At 48.2% G+C, this 22,511-nt stretch overlaps 1 protein-coding gene across 1 annotated transcript in view; it reads right to left on the reverse strand.

Moving 5' to 3' along the window:
• The window catches only part of LOC138968325 (neurobeachin-like), a gene marked incomplete in the record, with an annotated part of 320,875 nt that overhangs the window by 249,405 nt on the left and 48,959 nt on the right, over window positions 1-22,511 (reverse strand). The window contains 13 exon segments of the mRNA XM_070340879.1: window positions 1,327-1,486; window positions 2,127-2,234; window positions 2,675-2,850; window positions 6,308-6,488; window positions 7,104-7,257; window positions 7,605-8,220; window positions 12,240-12,453; window positions 13,469-13,661; window positions 14,371-14,494; window positions 15,836-15,911; window positions 18,409-18,517; window positions 20,636-20,826; window positions 21,465-21,607. Coding sequence (XP_070196980.1) covers window positions 1,327-1,486; window positions 2,127-2,234; window positions 2,675-2,850; window positions 6,308-6,488; window positions 7,104-7,257; window positions 7,605-8,220; window positions 12,240-12,453; window positions 13,469-13,661; window positions 14,371-14,494; window positions 15,836-15,911; window positions 18,409-18,517; window positions 20,636-20,826; window positions 21,465-21,607 — 2,445 coding nt within the window.

A 22,511-nucleotide genomic window follows, 5' to 3' on the forward strand; every position in this document is an offset into this window, starting at 1 on the left:
TAAACTCGGTCACTGACCCGGGTGCAGGAAGTGTTTCCTCTCTCAGATATGAAAGGGGAACCACCTCTTATAGCTAAAACTGGGTCAATGACCCCTGGGAAGAGGGTCAGTGTCTATAAACAAGGCCACCCAGCTATCACAATGGACCCGCCTTTGATCTCGCCACACACGCAGATCGGAAAATTCTTTTTTCTGGCAGCCAGGAACCAATCCCAAACCTTTTCATTTACGTCAGAGTATGTTGTCTTCTGCCGCTTTGATCGCATTCGATCGGCATTGTCACCACTTTCCCACCTTTTCAGAATGTTTTCTTTGTCTTGGATAATTCTTTGAATTTGCGATTTTCCAACATCAAGACTTTTTGCAATCGCGATGGCAGTTTCTCCCTTTTTGTGTCTGTTCACAACATTCACTCGATTTTCGAGAGTTAAATATTTTATTTTATTTGTAGACGCCATGTCGATCTCCACTGCTCTTCTGTCCAAAGACGGTCTATTCTGACTGAGTCGAATGGTGTATGTTGGTCATGTGAGTTTGTTTTCTCGATGATTGGTTTGTGATGTTTACTAAGCCCACCCAACCATCACACCTCTCAGCGGTTTAGTGCCTTTGCTTACGCAAGACAGTTATAACTGGTTATAACCGGTTTGTCAGTGATGCGTTACGCTGACTGAGAGTCTTGGCTTTGTCTGACAAAGTCGTTACACAAGCTGTTGGGTCGGTCCTTAGACGTTAGAGCGGGGTGGTCGCTACACTGGTGACAACTATATAAGGAAACACATCGGTTAAAAAAAAAAGGGTCGTTGTGGCGGGGTAGTCGTTAGAGAGGGGGGTCCTTGTGAGGGGTTCCACTGTATTCGTCTTAGTATGGCAAGACTGTAAGTATTTTTCACAATCTCATAAATTGCAGTTACGGTTAGGTTACAAAATAGCAACAGATTACTGAGTACACCCATCCAAAACGCAGAATGTTAATATTGTTGTTGCATGTTAGCAAAATACCTTCAAGACAAACACATAATATTTTACCAGCAGCAAAACAAAATCACCCTGTCACCTCCAACTAAGTTATACCGCTATCTGAGTAAGCCCAGACCTTTCACCAACAACTGAGTAACCCCTCACCACTACAAAACCCTTCACAATAAAGAAAACATGTTGCAGCGTATCATTATCAAAATCACCACCACCAGAGAAATTCTCCCTAACTCACCGGTACAGTACTGTCACCACGACAGCAAACCCTCACCGCTACATAACACTGCCCTGTACAAAATTGTCAGTCTATCAGAATCATCGTCACCAAAGAACTTCATCACAACTCACCGGTGCTGTCACGGCGACTATTTCTCCCAGCACCCGCGGTAGACGGGGTGGCGGTGGTGGGTGTGGGGGGTTCCAGGATGTCTCGGTATTTAGACACCATCAAAACAGACGTGAAGTAAACAATAGCAAGAGCCAGGAACTGGGCTTGCTTCGTCTCCTCCTGGGGAAAGGTTACAATGATTAGAAAACAAACCACAGACAGATACATATATCGACAGACAGAAACACACTTATAGCTTCACAGTCCCACTGAAGAAATCTCGAACAGTCACCATTCTTTCAGTATGAGACATCGCTTTCATGGGGTCAATTCGGGACTATGAGCACATACTCATGCACAAACACACTGACACTCACAGACACAAGCCCACGTACACAAACTCACACGCTCTAACACAATGCACAGACCATAGAAACCATCAAACTAGAAACGAGTCAAACACACTCGCATACTCATTCTGCTTACTTTGTCTCATGGAAAAATGGTGAAGTGATTAGCATACAACACAGACAGACAGACAGACAGACAGAAACACATACACACACACAAAAACAGACACACACTCACACACACAAACAGACACACACACACACAGACAGACAGAAACACACACACACACAAAAACAGACACACACTCACACACACAAACAGAGACACACACACACACACACAGACAAATACACACACTATGCGCCTGCTTTGTCTCTTCCTGGGGAATCAGTCCAGTGATTCCACAAACAGGACTTAACCACCCGACTTAACCACCCGACTTAACCACCCGAAGAAGAAGTGTCTTTACCACATCTCTATAAACAACAGCCCTCAGCCGGTTGATGTCCATGTCCTGCAGCAGTTTTTCTGGGTCCTTGATTGGGGCCACCTGACCTGCCAGGTTCTCCACAATGTTCTGTAATGTACAAAGCATGACAAAAATATAGCATCAGAGGGGTCACCGAGGGGTCACCGAGGGGTCACAGAGGGGTCACAGAGTCCTCAGTGTATTACCAATACCTGTCCCAATACACATAGACCAACTCAAATGGTCAAATTGTCTGGTCACACATCCCCATCCCAATCATCTTCCAACAATTTTCACACATTTCACAACAAACATGACACCTGAACACAAATCCCCTTTGTACCTAATCCCCCTTTTCACTTGAGAGTGCTGACTCTTGAGTGTTGCCTGGTTTATGCACAACAAAATCTATTTTGCATCAGCAGTACACACAACAATGTGTATGGCACCAGAAAAAAACAATTTCACACATTTTGCATCATGCCTGACACCTGAACACAGCCCCCCCCCCCCCCCCCTCCTCCTTTACACAAAATCACCCTTCTTACCTTGGTGGAGGGGTGTGATCCACCAATCAGGGACTGGATGGGGTTGACGCCATTGACAGCTTTGCCTCCGGAAGAGCCGGAGGAGGCACTGGCGCCCCCTGGTGAGGGAGGCTGGGAGGGCGGCCGTGAATAGCGATGTCTGCACTCCAGGCAGTTCCGCACAGCAGCCGTGCACACTGAAGGCATAGAGACACCACAGATTGAAGTCAAACAGCCGTGCACACTGAAGGCATACAGACACTACAGATTGAAGTCAAACAGACATTGCACATTTAACGATGAAATAAAAGAACTAGCCAACAAGTACAGGCCTGAAAGTGGCCATGGTGAGTAGAAACATGTAACTGGCGAGTAGAAATGTTCATCTACTCGCCAAATGCAAGTCAAGTTGCTGAAACAAATTGTTGGTTTGGCTAGTAAATTTTTAGAATCACTTGCCAAAGGCTAGTACACCATTTGTTGGACTTTCAGGGCTGAAGTATGTTCCGAACAAACATATAAGCTATCGTTTAGCTTTTTGCCATTCCACTATAGGCAGGTTTCACGGTTTTCATCCCACCACCTCACATTTTCACAACAGTAACAAACATTTAATACAGTTAAAAAAATGCATTTATTTGCAAGTTTAATCATTAATGAATGCAAAAAAATCCCTATCAGGGATAGCGGACACCTGTCAGCTGACATATAAGCACCGATATGACCTCCCCTCCCCCCCCTAAATTTGACCAAATTATAAACATGTTTCTGAAGACACACACCCATTGGCAAGAGCAATTATGGTCTACATACACTGTAAGTTGTTTAACTGTATTGCTATTGAGCTTAATAAATGAAATCCGATTATTATTTACATTATAAAAAGGCTTAAAACGATATAGCGCTGAACCAAACTTGACTGTCGTGGCAAAATTCCAACGATAGCACAATTTCGCCACCTCAAGCATTTTTCTTACCCTACGATCGAATTTGAGAAGAGAGTGGAACCATCACGAGCGTAAGTTCAAACCCAGTACAATCCTTCATGCTATCTATCAAAGCGAATGTAAATTAACAACCTTAAAACGATAAAGCGCTGAACCAAACTTGACTGTCGTGGCAAAATTCCAACGATAGCACAATTTCGCCACCTCGAGCATTTTTCTTACCCTACGATCGAATTTGAGAAGAGAGTGGAACCATCACGAGCGTAAGTTCAAACCCAGTACAATCCTTCATGCTATCTATCAAAGCGAATGCAAATTAACAACCTTTTCAGCACAAAACAAGCGTTAAACTTCCTGAAATAAGTGCATCGCGATCGTTGGCAAACGCTATCGTTGGCGACAGACACACTTTCATTCAGTTTTTAAAGAGAACAACGCAAACTTTGCAGAAAAATGCATCATCAGTCGAACGAGTTCAACATGGCGCGTGCGTAGGAATACGTGTCAAGGTCATAACTGTGAAAACGAGACAATAACCTCAAATAAAAAAAAACCTGCTATCGTTTTTTTTTTCACCCGACGCCGCCCGGATAACGATAGCAACGTTCGTTTTCAGTTCCAAAACAAGAATTTGACATTTCCATTGCCGTAATTCTGTTCTGTATGTTTATTTACACACAAAAACATATGTTTGTAGAAGAAAATAGTGCGTATGCAAAACCTAGGAGGTAAATTGGTTTCCCGTCGTGGGGTATTTTTCCCGACCGACGCTTTCGAGCAGGAGAGGTGATTTTCGACGTCACGATAAAGTCATAAAAAATTGTTTTTTTTACAAATGTTTGTATGATTATGACTCGAATTGCATTCCTTTCAAACAATTATCAGGTCTTGATTTTAAAACCTGTGTGGGTTGATACTTTTCGTGTCATGATTACGTGATGGTAAAAATCGGGAAATCACGTCTGTCGCAAATTGAACGATAGCAATGTTATTTTAGATCGTAACAAAGCACAAACAACACAAAATGCGCTGACATTGTCTTTTCTATGTCTTTATTCCACCACAAGTAAAAATATACCAAGCATGTTACACAATGCAATCTAAAACAGAAATGATAAGCATACAAACTTTCGACCCAGTGACCAAAGCAATACTGTGAAACCTGCCTATAGTTATACTGGAGGCTTGCTATTACTTTCTTAACTCCTTATCTTTGATGATTATAAAACAGAATACCAGCCCCCCCTCCTAAAAAAAAAAAAACCACAATAGAAGAAGACAAAAAAATCACAAGGGGCACGGTACTCTCTAAGCACCTGAAACCTCGAAGAGAGATAACTGGCGGAAACCTTCCTATTGTAGTCTCCTGTATGACGGCTTACTAGTGCTAAAACCTCATACCGTACTTTCCGGGTCATAAGGCGCGACTTTTTTCCTCAAGTTCGACCCCTGCGTCTTGTATAACAAAGCGTCTAATTCGTGTATGAAATACGAAAAAAATCAAAGAGACCGCCTGAGTACCAGTCAAACAACTTGTGATAATGCATGTTTCAGCTACTAGGTACTGCCCTGGCCAAGTTTCCTCGAGCTCTCAAGCCACCCAGCTATCACAATGCCTGCCTTTGATCTGGCCGCACACACAGAGCACACATAATTAGTTCCACTCTGTTAAACTCGGTCACTGACCGGTCACTGACCCGGTGCAGGAAGTATTTCCTCTCTCAGATATGACAGGGGAACCACCTCTCATGGCAAAAACTGGGTCATTGACCCCTGGGAAGAAGGTCGTGTCTATAAACAAGGCCACCCAGCTATCACAATGTCTTTGATCTCGCCGCACACACAGAGTTCGACTCTGTTAAACTCGGTCACTGACCGGTCACTGACCCCGAAGCAGGAAGTGTTTCCTCTCTCAGATATGACAGGAACCACCTCTCATGGCAAAAACTGGGTCATTGATCCCTGGGAAGAAGGTCGTGTCTATAAACAATGGACCTGGCTTTGATCTCGCCGGCTTATTTTCATTACCGGTATACTTTTTCAATTTTGGTGCGCCCTATCGGCCCCCTGCGTCCAATGGGTGACTGGATTACAAATTTTTTTAAAAAGAAGGGGGTGCGTCTTAGATAACGAAGCGCCTTGTCACCCGGAAAGTACGGTAATTGTAATTATCAAGGGAAAATTAGTAATTTTCCCTTGATAATTACCATTTTCACGTGTTAATTACTAATTTTCCCGGGAAAATTACTCATTTTTCCGGAAAAATTACTAACTTTCACCTGTTAATTACTAATTTTTAGTTTTGGCTCACTTCCTGACGGATTGCTAGTGCCAACACTAAAAATTAGTAATTTTCCCGTGGAAATTAGTAACTAACAGATGAAAACAGTAACTGACAGCGCTAATTAGTAATTATCACGTGATAATGGGTAACACCAGGTTTTGGCACTAGTAAGCTGTCATACTCCTGTCCACCCAGCCGACCTTCCCCTTGACCCTGCTTGTGACCTCGATGTTTTATGCCCCCGCAAGGGGCACGGTACTCTCTAAGCACCCAAAACCTCAGAGAGATAACTGGCGGAAACCTTCCTATTAACATCAGGCTTGAGAGTGAAAGCAAAAGGCCATAATTACCCAGCCTGAGGCACTGGCGGAAACCTTCCTATTAACATCAGGCTTGAGAGGGAAAGCAAAAGGCCATAATTACCCAGCCTGAGGCACTGGCGGAGGATGCCCCCTGAGGGCATGTTCTTCTCCTGCTCCAGTTCGGCAAAGTTGGTGGACGAGGCAAACACCAGGATGTCGGTCATGGCCATGATGCGCTGCAGGATGGACACCGCCTGTTCTATGCTCAGCCCCTGGTTGGGCTCCAGGATGTCAATCTCTCCCTGTCAGATACACAGACATTGCAAAATGTAGATCTATCTCTAATACACACACAACAAGATGGACACCGCCTGCTCTATGCTCAGCCCCTGGTTGGGCTCCAAGATGTCAATCTCTCCCTGTCAGATACACAGACATTGCAACATGTAGATTTATCTCTAATACACACAACAAGATGGACACCGCCTGCTCAATGCTCAGCCCCTGGTTGGGCTCCAGGATGTCAATCTCTCCCTGTCAGATACATAGACAAAGCGAAATTTTGATCTCTAAGTCTAAAACAAAACAAAATAAGACACAATCATCAAATGCTAAAATGCAACTGAAAATAAATTCAGCAATTAAACATGTGACAAGAGACGTCATCACAATGAGAATTAAAATCACTTTCATCTCTGCGTTCGGAAATTCACACCTACATTATAGGTACAGAGATACCCCCTTTTTAAGACCCATCAATTCAAGACTTCACCCCTTTTAAGACCTTGATTTTTCAAATCCTCAGGTCTTAACCTGCGTAAATGTACCCTCATTTTAAGACTCCCTCCTTTTTAAGACCTGATTTTCTCAGATTAGTTAAAGGTTTTAAAAGAGGGTGTCCACTGTGTTCAACTCACGTTGGGTGACGTGGCGGCGGCTAGCAGGGGCAGAAGACCTCCGCACGACGTGATGAGGTTGTCAGCCAGCTGGGATATCATGTGGGTCACATTCACCACATAGATGTGGTTCTCACTGGCGTTGACAAAGTCAATCACGTTCTTTGTGCTGTGGCTGCAAAAATATCACGCACACGTCGAGATAAAAATCAGAGAACTGGTTTTCATTAACAAATGACACTGACATAGAATTAGTTTTTTTTTCTCTCATTTTGTTCTTTCTGAAACTCATTTACATTCTTACTACTTACCTAGCATTAAATATTCAAAGTTATGGACAATAGTGCATTAAATATTCAAACAGCTGTTCAACACACACAGACACAGAAATGGACAGACACAAAGACACACACACACACACACACACACACACACCGCAACAGTCTTCACCTCAAACACTCTCACATCATCCTGTTCATATATTTTCACACTGCTTCTCCCACAGCAAGACAACCATCTCACCTTTTCCACACCTGTATGTCGGTCTCAACAGCAAAGAGCAAATCAGAGAGCAGCTTCTGATGCAGGTACGACCACCTGAACTCTGGAATCCTGAAAGGCGGAGCTCGGGGGCCGGGGCTAAAAATAGCCCGCCCTTGTCGATCCTCTCCGCCCCGGCTGGCATTGGACGGCTGGCGGTTGATGTTGACATTCTGGTTCTGGTTTCGGTCTGCGTTGCGAGGGGAGGACGCCTGTGACTCTGCCGGTTTGGGTTTTGAGGTTTCGGAGTGTGGAGGGGTGGCGGTTGTTTCTGATGGTGGAAGGGTGGTGGTGGTTGTTTCGGTGCTGGTGGCTGGAGGGTCCGCTCCCCCCGTTGCTCCTTCCGCTTCCTCTCCGTCTTTCTTCTCTGCGTCTCCTTCTTTGTCCTCCTCAGCAGCGTCTGTCTTGGCATCTTCTTCCTTGCTGGTTTCCTTCTCATCAGCATCATCGTCAGCATCATCATCAGCATCATCGTCAGCATCATCATCAGCATCATCGTCAGCTGCTGGAGTTTTGGACTCCTCCACTCCCTCTGTCGTCTTCTTCTCTTCTCCTTCTTTCTGCTCCTCCGTGTGATCCTTTGATCCGTTTTCTTTTTCTGCAACAAGCAGGAAAACCAGTGTCGTGAACGAAATATTGTAATAAATACAAAATAATCTGAGAAAGTGTCATCCTCATAGGAAGGGATTCTTTAAATCAGAGGAGGGGGGATGGGGAGAGGGGGGGAAAGAGGGGGAGAGGGAGGAGAGGGAGAGAGGGGAGGGGGGAAGGAGAGAGGGGGAGTGGGATGGGGGAGGGGAAGAGGGGGGGGGAAGAGGGGGAGGGGGGAAGGAGAGAGGGGGAGTGGGATGGGGGAGGGGAAGAGGGGGGGAAAGAGGGGGTGGGGGGAAGGAGAGAGGGGGAGTGGGATGGGGGAGGGGAAGAGGGGGGGAAAGAGGGGGAGGGGGGAAGGAGAGAGGGGGAGTGGGATGGGGGAGGGGAAGAGGGGGGGGGAAGAGGGGGAGGGGGGAAGGAGAGGGGGAGTGGGATGGGGGAGGGGAAGAGGGGGAGGGGGGAAGGAGAGAGGGGGAGTGGGATGGGGGAGGGGAAGAGGGGGGGAAAGAGGGGGAGGGGGGAAGGAGAGAGGGGGAGTGGGATGGGGGAGGGGAAGAGGGGGGGAAAGAGGGGGAGGGGGGAAGGAGAGAGGGGGAGTGGGATGGGGGAGGGGAAGAGGGGGGGAAAGAGGGGGAGGGGGGAAGGAGAGAGGGGGAGTGGGATGGGGGAGGGGAAGAGGGGGGGAAAGAGGGGGAGGGGGGAAGGAGAGAGGGGGAGTGGGATGGGGGAGGGGAAGAGGGGGGGAAAGAGGGGGAGGGGGGAAGGAGAGAGGGGGAGTGGGATGGGGGAGGGGAAGAGGGGGGGGGGAAGAGGGGGAGGGGGGAAGGAGAGAGGGGGAGTGGGATGGGGGAGGGGAAGAGGGGGGGAAAGAGGGGGAGGGGGGAAGGAGAGAGGGGGAGTGGGATGGGGGAGGGGAAGAGGGGGGGAAAGAGGGGGAGGGGGGAAGGAGAGAGGGGGAGTGGGATGGGGGAGGGGAAGAGGGGGGGAAAGAGGGGGAGGGGGGAAGGAGAGAGGGGGAGTGGGATGGGGGAGGGGAAGAGGGGGGGGGGAAGAGGGGGAGGGGGGAAGGAGAGAGGGGGAGTGGGATGGGGGAGGGGAAGAGGGGGGAAAGAGGGGGAGGGGGGAAGGAGAGAGGGGGAGTGGGATGGGGGAGGGGAAGAGGGGGGGGAAGAGGGGGAGGGGGGAAGGAGAGAGGGGGAGTGGGATGGGGGAGGGGAAGAGGGGGGGAAAGAGGGGGAGGGGGGAAGGAGAGAGGGGGAGTGGGATGGGGGAGGGGAAGAGGGGGGGGGGAAGAGGGGGAGGGGGGAAGGAGAGAGGGGGAGTGGGATGGGGGTGGGGAAGAGGGGGGGAAAGAGGGGGAGGGGGGAAGGAGAGAGGGGGAGTGGGATGGGGGAGGGGAAGAGGGGGGGGGAAGAGGGGGAGGGGGGAAGGAGAGAGGGGGAGTGGGATGGGGGAGGGGAAGAGGGGGGGAAAGAGGGGGAGGGGGGAAGGAGAGAGGGGGAGTGGGATGGGGGAGGGGAAGAGGGGGGGAAAGAGGGGGAGGGGGGAAGGAGAGAGGGGGAGTGGGATGGGGGAGGGGAAGAGGGGGGGAAAGAGGGGGAGGGGGGGAGGAGAGAGGGGGAGTGGGATGGGGGAGGGGAAGAGGGGGGGGAAGAGGGGGAGGGGGGAAGGAGAGAGGGGGAGTGGGATGGGGGAGGGGAAGAGGGGGGGAAAGAGGGGGAGGGGGGAAGGAGAGAGGGGGAGTGGGATGGGGGAGGGGAAGAGGGGGGGGGAAGAGGGGGAGGGGGGAAGGAGAGAGGGGGAGTGGGATGGGGGAGGGGAAGAGGGGGGGAAAGAGGGGGAGGGGGGAAGGAGAGAGGGGGAGTGGGATGGGGGAGGGGAAGAGGGGGGGGAAAGAGGGGGAGGGGGGAAGGAGAGAGGGGGAGTGGGATGGGGGAGGGGAAGAGGGGGGGGAAGAGGGGGAGGGGGGAAGGAGAGAGGGGGAGTGGGATGGGGGAGGGGAAGAGGGGGGGAAAGAGGGGGAGGGGGGAAGGAGAGAGGGGGAGTGGGATGGGGGAGGGGAAGAGGGGGGGAAAGAGGGGGAGGGGGGAAGGAGAGAGGGGGAGTGGGATGGGGGAGGGGAAGAGGGGGGGAAAGAGGGGGAGGGGGGAAGGAGAGAGGGGGAGTGGGATGGGGGAGGGGAAGAGGGGGGGAAAGAGGGGGAGGGGGGAAGGAGAGAGGGGGAGTGGGATGGGGGAGGGGAAGAGGGGGGGAAAGAGGGGGAGGGGGGAAGGAGAGAGGGGGAGTGGGATGGGGGAGGGGAAGAGGGGGGGGAAAGAGGGGGAGGGGGGAAGGAGAGAGGGGGAGTGGGATGGGGGAGGGGAAGAGGGGGGGGAAAGAGGGGGAGGGGGGAAGGAGAGAGGGGGAGTGGGATGGGGGAGGGGAAGAGGGGGGGGGGAAGAGGGGGAGGGGGGAAGGAGAGAGGGGGAGTGGGATGGGGGAGGGGAAGAGGGGGGGGGAAGAGGGGGAGGGGGGAAGGAGAGAGGGGGAGTGGGATGGGGGAGGGGAAGAGGGGGGGAAAGAGGGGGAGGGGGGAAGGAGAGAGGGGGAGTGGGATGGGGGAGGGGAAGAGGGGGGGAAAGAGGGGGAGGGGGGAAGGAGAGAGGGGGAGTGGGATGGGGGAGGGGAAGAGGGGGGGAAAGAGGGGGAGGGGGGAAGGAGAGAGGGGGAGTGGGATGGGGGAGGGGAAGAGGGGGGGAAAGAGGGGGAGGGGGGAAGGAGAGAGGGGGAGTGGGATGGGGGAGGGGAAGAGGGGGGGAAAGAGGGGGAGGGGGGAAGGAGAGAGGGGGAGTGGGATGGGGGAGGGGAAGAGGGGGGGAAAGAGGGGGAGGGGGGAAGGAGAGAGGGGGAGTGGGATGGGGGAGGGGAAGAGGGGGGGAAAGAGGGGGAGGGGGGAAGGAGAGAGGGGGAGTGGGATGGGGGAGGGGAAGAGGGGGGGAAAGAGGGGGAGGGGGGAAGGAGAGAGGGGGAGTGGGATGGGGGAGGGGAAGAGGGGGGGAAAGAGGGGGAGGGGGGAAGGAGAGAGGGGGAGTGGGATGGGGGAGGGGAAGAGGGGGGGGGAAGAGGGGGAGGGGGGAAGGAGAGAGGGGGAGTGGGATGGGGGAGGGGAAGAGGGGGGGAAAGAGGGGGAGGGGGGAAGGAGAGAGGGGGAGTGGGATGGGGGAGGGGAAGAGGGGGGGGGAGAGGGGGAGGGGGGGAGGAGAGAGGGGGAGGGGGAGGGGGGAGGGGAAGAGGGGGGGGGAAGAGGGGGAGGGGGGAAGGAGAGAGGGGGAGTGGGATGGGGGAGGGGAAGAGGGGGGGAAAGAGGGGGAGGGGGGAAGGAGAGAGGGGGAGTGGGATGGGGGAGGGGAAGAGGGGGGGAAGAGGGGGAGGGGGGAAGGAGAGAGGGGGAGTGGGATGGGGGAGGGGAAGAGGGGGGGAAAGAGGGGGAGGGGGGAAGGAGAGAGGGGGAGTGGGATGGGGGAGGGGAAGAGGGGGGAGAGGGGGGTGGGAGGGGGAAGTGGGAGGGGAAGGAGAAAAAGGAGAAGAAGGAGGAGAGGGAGAGAGGGGAGGGGGAAGACACAGTCAATGTTTTCTCACATTTTCTGTTCACATTTTCTCTAAACTCACCTTTATTTGTCTGACTCCCTCCCTTTTAGAACCTGACTTTCACAAATGTGACCCTCCACCACGGAATGAGTCGCATGTCACCTTTTCATGATTTTCATAATTTTACATTTTCTTAAAGAGTTTTTTATTCTCTATCCAGTGGTAAAAACCGTTTTAGAAAAGAGTGAACACTTTTCGAGTTATAAGCCTGTGACTATGGTGACCCTCACACTGTTACTAGACACCCCCCGGACTTATATTATGCCTAGCGCAGAACCGCGCGAGGTGACATGCGACTCATTTCGTGGTGGAGGGTCACAAATATTTGTAGCTCTTAAAAAATAAGGGGTGGGGGTAAAGGTCAACAGTATTCTGAAATAAGTAACGATCATCTACCTGTTTCCTTCAGGGTAGCTGCTTCGTCCTCAGTGATCTCCGAGATCTGCACAGTGGACTTGGGAACAGGTTTCTCCGGCGCTCCGTTGACACCGGAGATGGTGCTGATTGGTCGCTGCTGGCGCTCCTTGGGGTCAAGGACATCGTCTGTTCGCTGCTGGTCGTACTGCTGGTACATCTTGGACATGTGCTGGTTGAAGTCCTCGAACGCAACCTGAATAGCACAGCAAACACATCTCCTTCAAGTACACAAAATCACTTCAGACAATAAAAAGGTTTTCAGAAGTCATCCCGACATCAACTTCTCTCTCGGCACAAATGTTTAGTTTGAATATGAATTGTACTTTAGAAGCTGTATTCAGATTATAATGCAAGTTACATGTTTTCAATGTAATGCAACACAATCATTGTCTGAACTGACCTTGAACTGACTTTGGCACACTCATCATGGTGTGCTTTCTTTCTTTATTTGGTGTATAACGTCGTTTTCAACCACGAAGGTTATATCGCGACGGGGAAAGGGGGGAGATGGGATAGAGCCACTTGTCAATTGTTTCTTGTTCACAAAAGCACTAATCAAAAATTTGCTCCAGGGGCTTGCAACGTAGTACAATATATTACCTTACTGGGAGAATGCAAGTTTCCAGTACAAAGGACTTAACATTTCTTACATACTGCTTGACTAAAATCTTTACAAACATTGACTATATTCTATACAAGAAACACTTAACAAGGGTAAAAGGAGAAACAGAATCCGTTAGTCGCCTCTTACGACATGCTGGGGAGCATCGGGTAAATTCTTTCTCGTCCCAACCAATATGGGACTCCCCCTAACCCGCGGGGGGCTCATCATGGTGTGCCCTTGAAATGATCTTGGCACATTCTCAACCTTATCATTGTGTTAGATTATGTGCCCTTGATCTGACCTTGCTAAACTGTTAACCTCAGCATAGTGTGCCCTGGAACTGACCGTGGCAGATTTGTAATAACCTCATAATGGTCTGCCCTTAAATTGACCCTGACACACCCTTAACCTCATCATGGTGCGCCCTTGAACGATCTTTGGCACACTCTTAAGGCCTTCCTTAATTGAGCTCAAAGTTGACTTCGCGAAGATTTCGCAGTCTTTTTACAAACAATTTAGTGCCACAACTTCATGCAGCGAGCTTCACAAAGTCAACTTCGCCCAATTAATGACAGACTTTAACCTTATGTGACCTTGCACTGACCTTGGAGTGAAGGATGGCGAGGGTGTCAATCCAAACTCGCCAGCCGCCGAACTCGTACTTGATGGCGTGGTGCAGCAGCATGCGGAATAGTGCCATGACCATGTCGGTGATCTTGTGTTGCTCTGAGTTGCGGGGGTAGATGTACGCCATGGTGAAGAGCCAGTCCTGCCACACCGACATCTGTAGCACCGTCCTGAAACATCACACCACAACATTATCACGGTGATCTTGTGTTGCTCCGAGTTACAACAGCAAGTCCTGCCACACAGACATCGGTAGCACAGTCCTGAAACATTACACGAAACCACCTGTTGATTATTTGTCCAAGAAAAAGCAAGGGTACTCACTCTTTCACAACCCATACAAACCTGACAGAGTTATTCCCCAAATTCCTTTCATCCATACAGCTTGCAGCAGAGGGTCACATTTAGATGATTTTGACTTAACGCTTTCTACCCAATCTATGTTGACCAAGTTTTTCTTAGCCGAGACCAGCTGTGCTGCAGCAGGTCACTCAAAATTGTAGTAACTGTGTAAAAACTGTATATCAACACGCTGGAATGTAGGCATTAGATCGACGTTACAGGAAGCGACTGAAGTGACTGTGTGCACGGATATATCCGTACTAAGTCAGATAGAGCCATATGAGTGGGTACGGATATATCCATACCTGGGAGACAATGAGGTAAGTTGGCCAAAACTACAATATCTGGCTTAAAATTTCATAGCAAGGCTGAAGGGAGAAGGAGTGATCTCTCTCTTAAAGTATCTCTGGTGCAACTGAAATTCCGCAAGGTAAAAGCTGTTGTATTTGCCCCACTGTCTGACTTTCTTTCTTTATTTGGTGTTTAACGTCGTTTTCAACCACGAAGGTTATATCGCGACGGGCCCCACTGTCTGACCTTCTGTTGTCCTTGTTGTTGTTGCAGAGGATGGTCAGGTCCGACAGGAATTGCTTCTTCACCTCCAGCACCTCCACTGTCGACTTTGACTGGCGGATCATGGTGGCCATCACCTTCAGAACCGCTGTAACACAGGTATTCACATCATAAGGTAAGGTAAGGTAATACCATATCGTCCTGTGAGGGTACCCTCATGGAAATTTAAGCTGCTTTCTCCCTGGGGAAAAGGAGCTACCATACAGTACAGTCCTACCCGACCTTGTTTTCTCCCTGGGGAAAAGGAGCTACCATACAGTACAGTCTTACCCAACCTTCTTTTCTCCCTGGGGAAAAGGAGCTACCATACAGTACAGTCTTACCCAACCTTGTTTTCTACCTGGGGAAAAGGAGCTACCATACAGTACAGTCCTACCCAACCTTGTTTTCTACCTGGGGAAAAGGAGCTACCATACAGTACAGTCCTACCCAACCTTGTTTTCTACCTGGGGAAAAGGAGCTACCATACAGTACAGTCCTACCCGACCTTCTTTTCTACCTGGGGAAAAGGAGCTACCATACAGTACAGTCTTACCCAACCTTGTTTTCTACCTGGGGAAAAGGAGCTACCATACAGTACAGTCTTACCCAACCTTGTTTTCTACCTGGGGAAAAGGAGCTACCATACAGTACAGTCTTACCCAACCTTGTTTTCTACCTGGGGAAGAGGAGCTACCATACAGTACAGTCCTACCCAACCTTGTTTTCTTCTTCCTGCATGCGTGTGTTGGTGTTTCCAAACCATGAGACTTTCGCTGTGAACTTGGGATCCTTATCGTGTGTTGGTGTTTCCAAACCATGAGACTTTGGCTGTGAACTTGGGATCCTTATCGTGTGCATGCTTACACACAGGGGTGTTGGGACAGCAAGGAGAATATGCAAAAAGTTGACTCTGGGAAAAAAATCCCTTGCGGAACCTGAGGTTTTCTCAGAGTAAAAGTGCTAGTAGACATAGCAATGTTACATTGTGCAGAGACAGGGCGTGAAAGCCACGACGTTTACCTGAGTTTTCAATGATAGACATAGCAATGTTACATTTGTGCCGAGACAGGGCGTGAAAGCCACGACGTTTACCTGAGTTTTCAATGATAGACATAGCAATGTTACATTGTGCAGAGACAGGGCGTGAAAGCCACGACGTTTACCTGAGTTTTCAATCAGAGACATAGCAATGTTACATTGTGCAGAGACAGGGCGTGAAAGCCACGACGTTTACCTGAGTTTTCAATGATAGACATAGCAATGTTACATTGTGCAGAGACAGGGCGTGAAAGCCACGACGTTTACCTGAGTTTTCAATGATAGACATAGCAATGTTACATTGTGCCGAGACAGGGCGTGAAAGCCATGACGTTTACCTGAGTTTTCAATGATAGACATAGCAATGTTACATTGCGCAGAGACAGGGCGTGAAAACCACCACGTTTACCTGAGTTTTCAATCCTGTGAGTGGACTCAGGCGCTTGGTCCTTGGGTCTGTCCAGACTCATTCTCTCCGTCAGAATCTGAAACATGCACAACATCAGTGACTGTGTCATCATATCTTCTTGTTCTTCATTCATGGGCTAAAACTCCCAAGTACACTTGCGTTTTCTGCACGAGTGGGTTTTTATTTGTATGAAGGTTTTCACTACAGCAGTCCCTGCAATGTACGGCCCCCGGCGTGAGCGGACACCTGACATGTACGGACACATTTGCTCGGCACGGAGTGTTTTCCTTCTATATTTGCCCCCCCTTAAACGGACACCTGCAAAACGTGGACACGGACACTCATTTTCGGTCCCAACAGCAGGTCATACCTCCAATGTACGGACAGACCATCGTCAAATTTTCACCACAACAAAATCGATAACAGAGCAGTCCGGCTCTTGGTGCAAAGATCACAGCCGCAATGGCATGACGACAGTCACTGGTAACTTGAGTGCACCTGTACCCATCAGGAGGGGGGGGGGGGGGGGGGGGTAGTTTTGGTCAGGAGTGGAGTACATGCGAAGATGCCAACATGAAACTGCACTGTGCTCTTTATTCTTGTCTGTTGGACGTAAACAACAGAAACCACAGTCGATGAAGGTCCTGAGCGAAAGAGAGTGAAAAACCGGCCACAGTTCTCAGCATCGTGTGTCTGTGTGTAACCTCTTTCATTGACAAGATACTCTTGTTTCCCCTCAGCCTTGACCAGTGAGTCGGTTGCCTAATCTGTGAACCCTTCAGTTGTCTTGCTGTGTCAAAAGTTAACAGTCAACTGGTTTTGCTCTGAGTGAACAGTTGGAGCTGACCTCTCTGGCCACAGCCCAACACTACATGGCTGGAGGGAGTGAGAGAGAGAGGGAGGGGGGGGGGGGTGGAGGGGTAGCTGGCTAAACTCTGTGGGGTGTCCGGTGTCACTGCATGTCAGCAGGAAGAGCATTGGAGAGAAATAGAGAGGTGTACTCTTCCACACAATTTCCAAGCATCAGTTGTCACGGCTTGGGGTAGGCATTAGTGAGGGAGAGTGGGAGCTGTGTTATGTACAGTGTATTTCCGACTGAAGAGTGAAAAGTCACTGCCATGCCACATGATCGGCATGCAGTCAATAAAGCCAGACAAGATGAAAATAAATTACATGATTATGACATGCAGCTCTATTTGCTGCTATTTATTCAAACTGGGTTTCAAGCTTATTCTTGCAAAGCATCTGCACACGCTCCTCTGTGCTGTGTTTGTGTGGCTGCTTTCGTATGTCAGTGCATGGTGAGTGTGTTCACTGCCTTGAGGATTTATTTTATCTCTTCTTTTCAACACTTTTCATACAAATCATTTTTACAGAACGTTTAAAGAAGTATTAGGAGTTTATTGTTTAGTAGCCACAAGAAGTGATTAGCATAGACTCAATCCTGTTGTTTGTGTGTCTCTGTGTGAGTGTATGGGGGAGGGGGTGGTGTGGTCACCCCTCCCGTGACCGGACACCTGCAATGTACGGACAGTTTTGCTATGGCCCAAGGGTGTCCGTTCATGAGAGGGACTGCTGTATTGAACAAAATGTTCCTTCAAACAAGAAGGGCAAAGCCCATACGACTCACATGCTTTACACATTTTTCCTACCAAAATACATGTGACCTTGACCCAAGGTCAAGGTCATCCAAGGTCATGCAACACAAAGCTGTTAATTCAAGACATAGGAAGTACAATGGTGCTTATTGGCTCTTTCTACCATGAGATATGGTCACTTTTAGTGGTTCACTACCTTATTTTGGTCACATTTCATAAGGGTCAAAGTGACCTTGACCTTGATCATATGTGACCGAATGTGTCTCATGATGAAAGCATAACATGTGCCCCACATAATTTTTAAGTTTGAAACAGTTATCTTCCATAGTTCAGGGTCAAGGTCACTTCAAAATATGTATACAATCCAATTTTGAAGAGCTCCTGTGACCTTGACCTTGAAGCAAGGTAAACCAAACTGGTATCAAAAGACGGGGCTTACTTTGCCCTATATATCATATATAGGTGAGGTATTGAATCTCAAAAACTTCAGAGAAAATGTGAAAAATGTGAAAAATAGCTGTTTTTTAGGCAACATTTATGGCCCCTGCGACCTTGACCTTGAAGCAAGGTCAAGATGCTATGTATGTTTTTTGGGGCCTTGTCATCATACACCATCTTGCCAAATTTGGTACTGATAGACTGAATAGTGTCCAAGAAATATCCAACGTTAAAGTTTTCCGGACGGACGGACGGACGGACGACTCGGGTGAGTACATAGACTCACTTTTGCTTCGCATGTGAGTCAAAAAGGATTTGTTTCCCCTGTCAACAGTAGCGTTTTGTCCTAACAAAACCAAACTGTAAAACAACTGAAAGGCAAGAGGATGAAAGTCGCTTCTTAATTTAAATGCTAATTATTCTCTCATGTGCCAGGAGACAGGTTTCGCATAACTCTCACTTACTCTATTACACATGTCATATGTATTTACAGAGCTTACTTCACTTTGTTTATCAGAAAAAGAAGTGTGTGTTTACCTCAAAGAGGACGTTGTAGGTCTTGATGGTGACGGTGTCTGAGTGAAGCATGAGACGCTCGGCCAGCAAGCTGAACAGGTTGTACGGCGCCGTCGCATCCTGCTTGCGTCTGCACACACAATCATTCATCACAATCATTCATCACAATCATTCATCACAGTTTTAGAATTAAAAAAAACAAGAATTGGACGGATGCATTTTTTTGATTACAAGCCCCAATCAAAATCATGCATCCATCCACAATTTTTTTATTAAAAGCCCTGGCAGTGGCCAGACGGAATGGACCTTCGGACCAAACTCTGGGGAACGGCATATGAACTCCGCCGCACGACCAGCTTTGCGGCATCCTTCAGAGAGAGATTCTAAATCATGCAGTCTGTCGAACGCAGAAGAAGAAGATTAAAAGCCCCACAATGATGTGCTTGGCAACTTTAAAAAAAAAAAAAAGAATTGTAGGTTACTGGAATGTTTAATTGTAGACATGCAAGATACACCGACGATTTTGAGATAAGTTCATTATTTGTACCATGCGTGTCCGTCTGCTTGAAAGATCACTGGGTGGACGTACTTTAAATGTAACGTTTTGTTTTGTGAACAATTCAACGTTCCAATAACCTACAATTCTTGTTGTTTTATTCTGAATTTTGGAACATTAGCAGTCTCTGTTTGGATTTCATCCCAGTTTCAGCCTTGGTCTTGTTCTCTCTTCATCTCTTCACTTGAATCTTTGCTCTCTCCACAACAAACTGTGTTTGGATTTCATCCCAGTTTCAGCCTTGGTCTTGTTCTCTCTTCATCTCTTCACTTGAATCTTTGCTCTCTTCATCTCTTCACTTGAATCTTTGCTCTCTCCATCTCTTCACTTGAATCTTTGCTCTCTCCATCTCTTCACTTGAATCTTTGCTCTCTCCATCTCTTCACTTGAATCTTTGCTCTCTCCATCTCTTCACTTGAATCTTTGCTCTCTCCACAACAAACTGTTTGCCAAATTTGTTGTATTGCTCTGTGTTGCTGTTTGTTTCTGGTGAGTACATTGTCATTATCTCATTGTTGTTGTTGTTGTTGTTGTTGTTGTTGTTGCTGTTGTTTTCCAACTTCGTTGTGGCAATAAATCTAACAAGACAAAAGACAAATGACCAGAGATGATGAAGTTTATTACTTTGGCATATTCTTCTTTCTCAATTGCTTACACCATACATGTTACCTTGTATTGAGTAATCAAGACCTTACAAGCACACAAACCAATAAAACAATATTCAAACAAGCCTTTTGGACTTCATGCAAAACTAACATAAGTATGATTCTGTAACTTATGCTACATTGTCTCCCTTTTCTCCCCCATACCAGACAAGGGTCAACACCAAATGTCGCTCAAACAATCCTTCACCGAAGAAAATTTGTTAAACGTAAATATCAAGAAACAAGAAGGGCAAAGCCCATACGACTCACATGCTTGACCTTGACATGGTCAAATAACTAAACCTAGCAATGACATCATACACTAAGAACTGCGACCTTGACCCAAGGTCAAGGTCATCCAAGGTCATGCAACACAAAGTTGTTAATTCAAGACATAGGAAGTACAATGGTGCTTATTGGCTCTTTCTACCATGAGATATGGTCACTTTTAGTGGTTCACTACCTTATTTTGGTCACATTTCATAAGGGTCAAAGTGACCTTGACCTTGATCATATGTGACCAAATGTGTCTCATGATGAAAGCATAACATGTGCCCCACATAATTTTTAAGTTTGAAACAGTTATCTTCCATAGTTCAGGGTCAAGGTCACTTCAAAATATGTATACAATCCAACTTTGAAGAGCTCCTGTGACCTTGACCTTGAAGCAAGGTAAACCAAACTGGTATCAAAAGATGGGGCTTACTTTGCCCTATATATCATATATAGGTGAGGTATTGAATCTCAAAAACTTCAGAGAAAATGGGAAAAATGTAAAAAATAGCTGTTTTTTAGGCAACATTTATGGCCCCTGCGACCTTGACCTTGAAGCAAGGTCAAGATGCTATGTATGTTTTTTGGGGCCTTGTCATCATACACCATCTTGCCAAATTTGGTACTGATAGACTGAATAGTGTCCAAGAAATATCCAACGTTAAAGTTTTCCGGACGGACGGACGGACGGACGGACGACTCGGGTGAGTACATAGACTCACTTTTGCTTCGCATGTGAGTCAAAAAGATATGTTTCGCGCATGACTGACAGTACCTGTAAGTGCTCCGCATGAGGAAGAATCCAAGCAGCCTGAGCGCCAGCAGACGGATGTCTTCTTTCTGTGAGGCCAGCAGCTTGAAGACCGTGGTGACGCCGTCTTTTCTGTCAAACGCTGGCACCATGGATGCTGGGTGCTGCGCCATCAGTTCCACCAACAATTCTAGAACGTCCTGGATGTTGTCATCCTGTTGATCAACACATCATCATCAACATCGGCATCATCATCAACATCAATATCGACATCAGCATCAACAACAGGCCAGTGGGTGCTCTGCCATCAGCTTAAGTAACAGTTCTAGAATGTCCTGGATGTTGTCGTCCTGTGGATCAACGCATCAACATCAACATCAACATTAACGTCAACATCTACATCAACATCAACATCTTCAACAGGCCAAAGGATGCTGTGTTGTCAGCTCCACCAATAGTTCTAGAATGTCCTGGATGTTTGTCATTCTCTGGCCACAGATATTTCAAGAATCACCAAAAGAAAGGATAAGATTTGATATAGTCCTTTGAGGTTACCCTCATGGAAATTCGACGCTAACCATTTTTGTCTTTTTCATGCATGTGTGCATTCATGTTTCCAAGCCTTGAGACTTCTGCTGTGAACTTGGGGTCTTTGTCATGTGCACGAGGAGAGTCTGCACAAAGTTGACTCTGGGAAATAAATCCCTCTCCGAACATGTGGATCGAACACACGCCGATAGCAACAACTGGTTTTGAATCAAGCGACGCAACCGCCTGACAAGACGATATCAGCAAAATGACACCCAGCTCTAGAGAATAACCCATCAACTAAATAGAAAAAAAGGCCTCTGACCTCGTGCAGGGTGGTGAGGTAGTTGAGCATGCTCTGCAGCTCGTCCTCCAGGATGCCCTGGCCCTTGACGATGAGTTCCCGCAGGTAGAGCAGCATGAACGACCGCAGCTTGATAATCTCATCACGTGTGGGGCGAGGACCGTCTGAAACAACCACTCACTGAGTGAAACTTCCTTCCCATCCAGACCATCTTGTAAATGAGCATAAATCTACAGGCTTTTACAGGGGATAAGACCATGATTTCACATGGACACATACCAAACATCTTTCCCATCTAGACCATCTTGTAAATGAGCATAAATCTACAGGCTTTTACAGGGGATAAGACCATGATTTCACATGGACACATACCAAACATCTTTGCCATCTAGACCATCTTGTAAATGAGCATAAATCTACAGGCTTTTACAGGGGATAAGACCATGATTTCACTTGGACACATACCAAACATATACAGCCTGGCTGCATTCAGTGCAGAATGGGAATTTCACACATTTCATTTCTTCTTCTTCTGCGTTTGTGGGCTGAAACTCCCACGTTCACTCATGTTATTTTGCACGAGTGGATTTTTACGTGCATGACCGTTTTTACCCCGCCATTTAGGCAGCCATACGCCGCTTTCAGAGGAAGCATGCTGGGTATTTTCGTGTTTCTATAACTCACCGAACTCTGACATGGATTACAGGATCTTTTCGGTGTACACTTGGTCTTGTGCTTGAGTGTAAACACGAAGGGGGATAAGGCACAAGCAGGTCTGGGAGATCGGAAAAATCTCCGCCTTAACCCACCAGGTGCGGCCGGGATTCGAACCCACGACCTTCCGCTTTGTAGGACGGCGTCTTACCACCAAGCCATTGAATCCGTCACATTTCATAACGGACACCTATATTAATATGTCAATCGCCCCCGAAAGCGGCGTATGGCTGCCTAAATGGCGGGTAAATACGGCCATACACACAAAAACCCACTCATGCAAAAATAACGAGTGTCCAAGTTTTAACGAGTTTCAGCCCATGAACGCAGAAGAAGAAGAAGAATATGTCAAAT

The sequence above is a fragment of the Littorina saxatilis genome, linkage group LG6 (genome assembly GCF_037325665.1).
Source record: "Littorina saxatilis isolate snail1 linkage group LG6, US_GU_Lsax_2.0, whole genome shotgun sequence".
In the NCBI taxonomy this organism is placed as follows: domain Eukaryota; kingdom Metazoa; phylum Mollusca; class Gastropoda; order Littorinimorpha; family Littorinidae; genus Littorina; species Littorina saxatilis.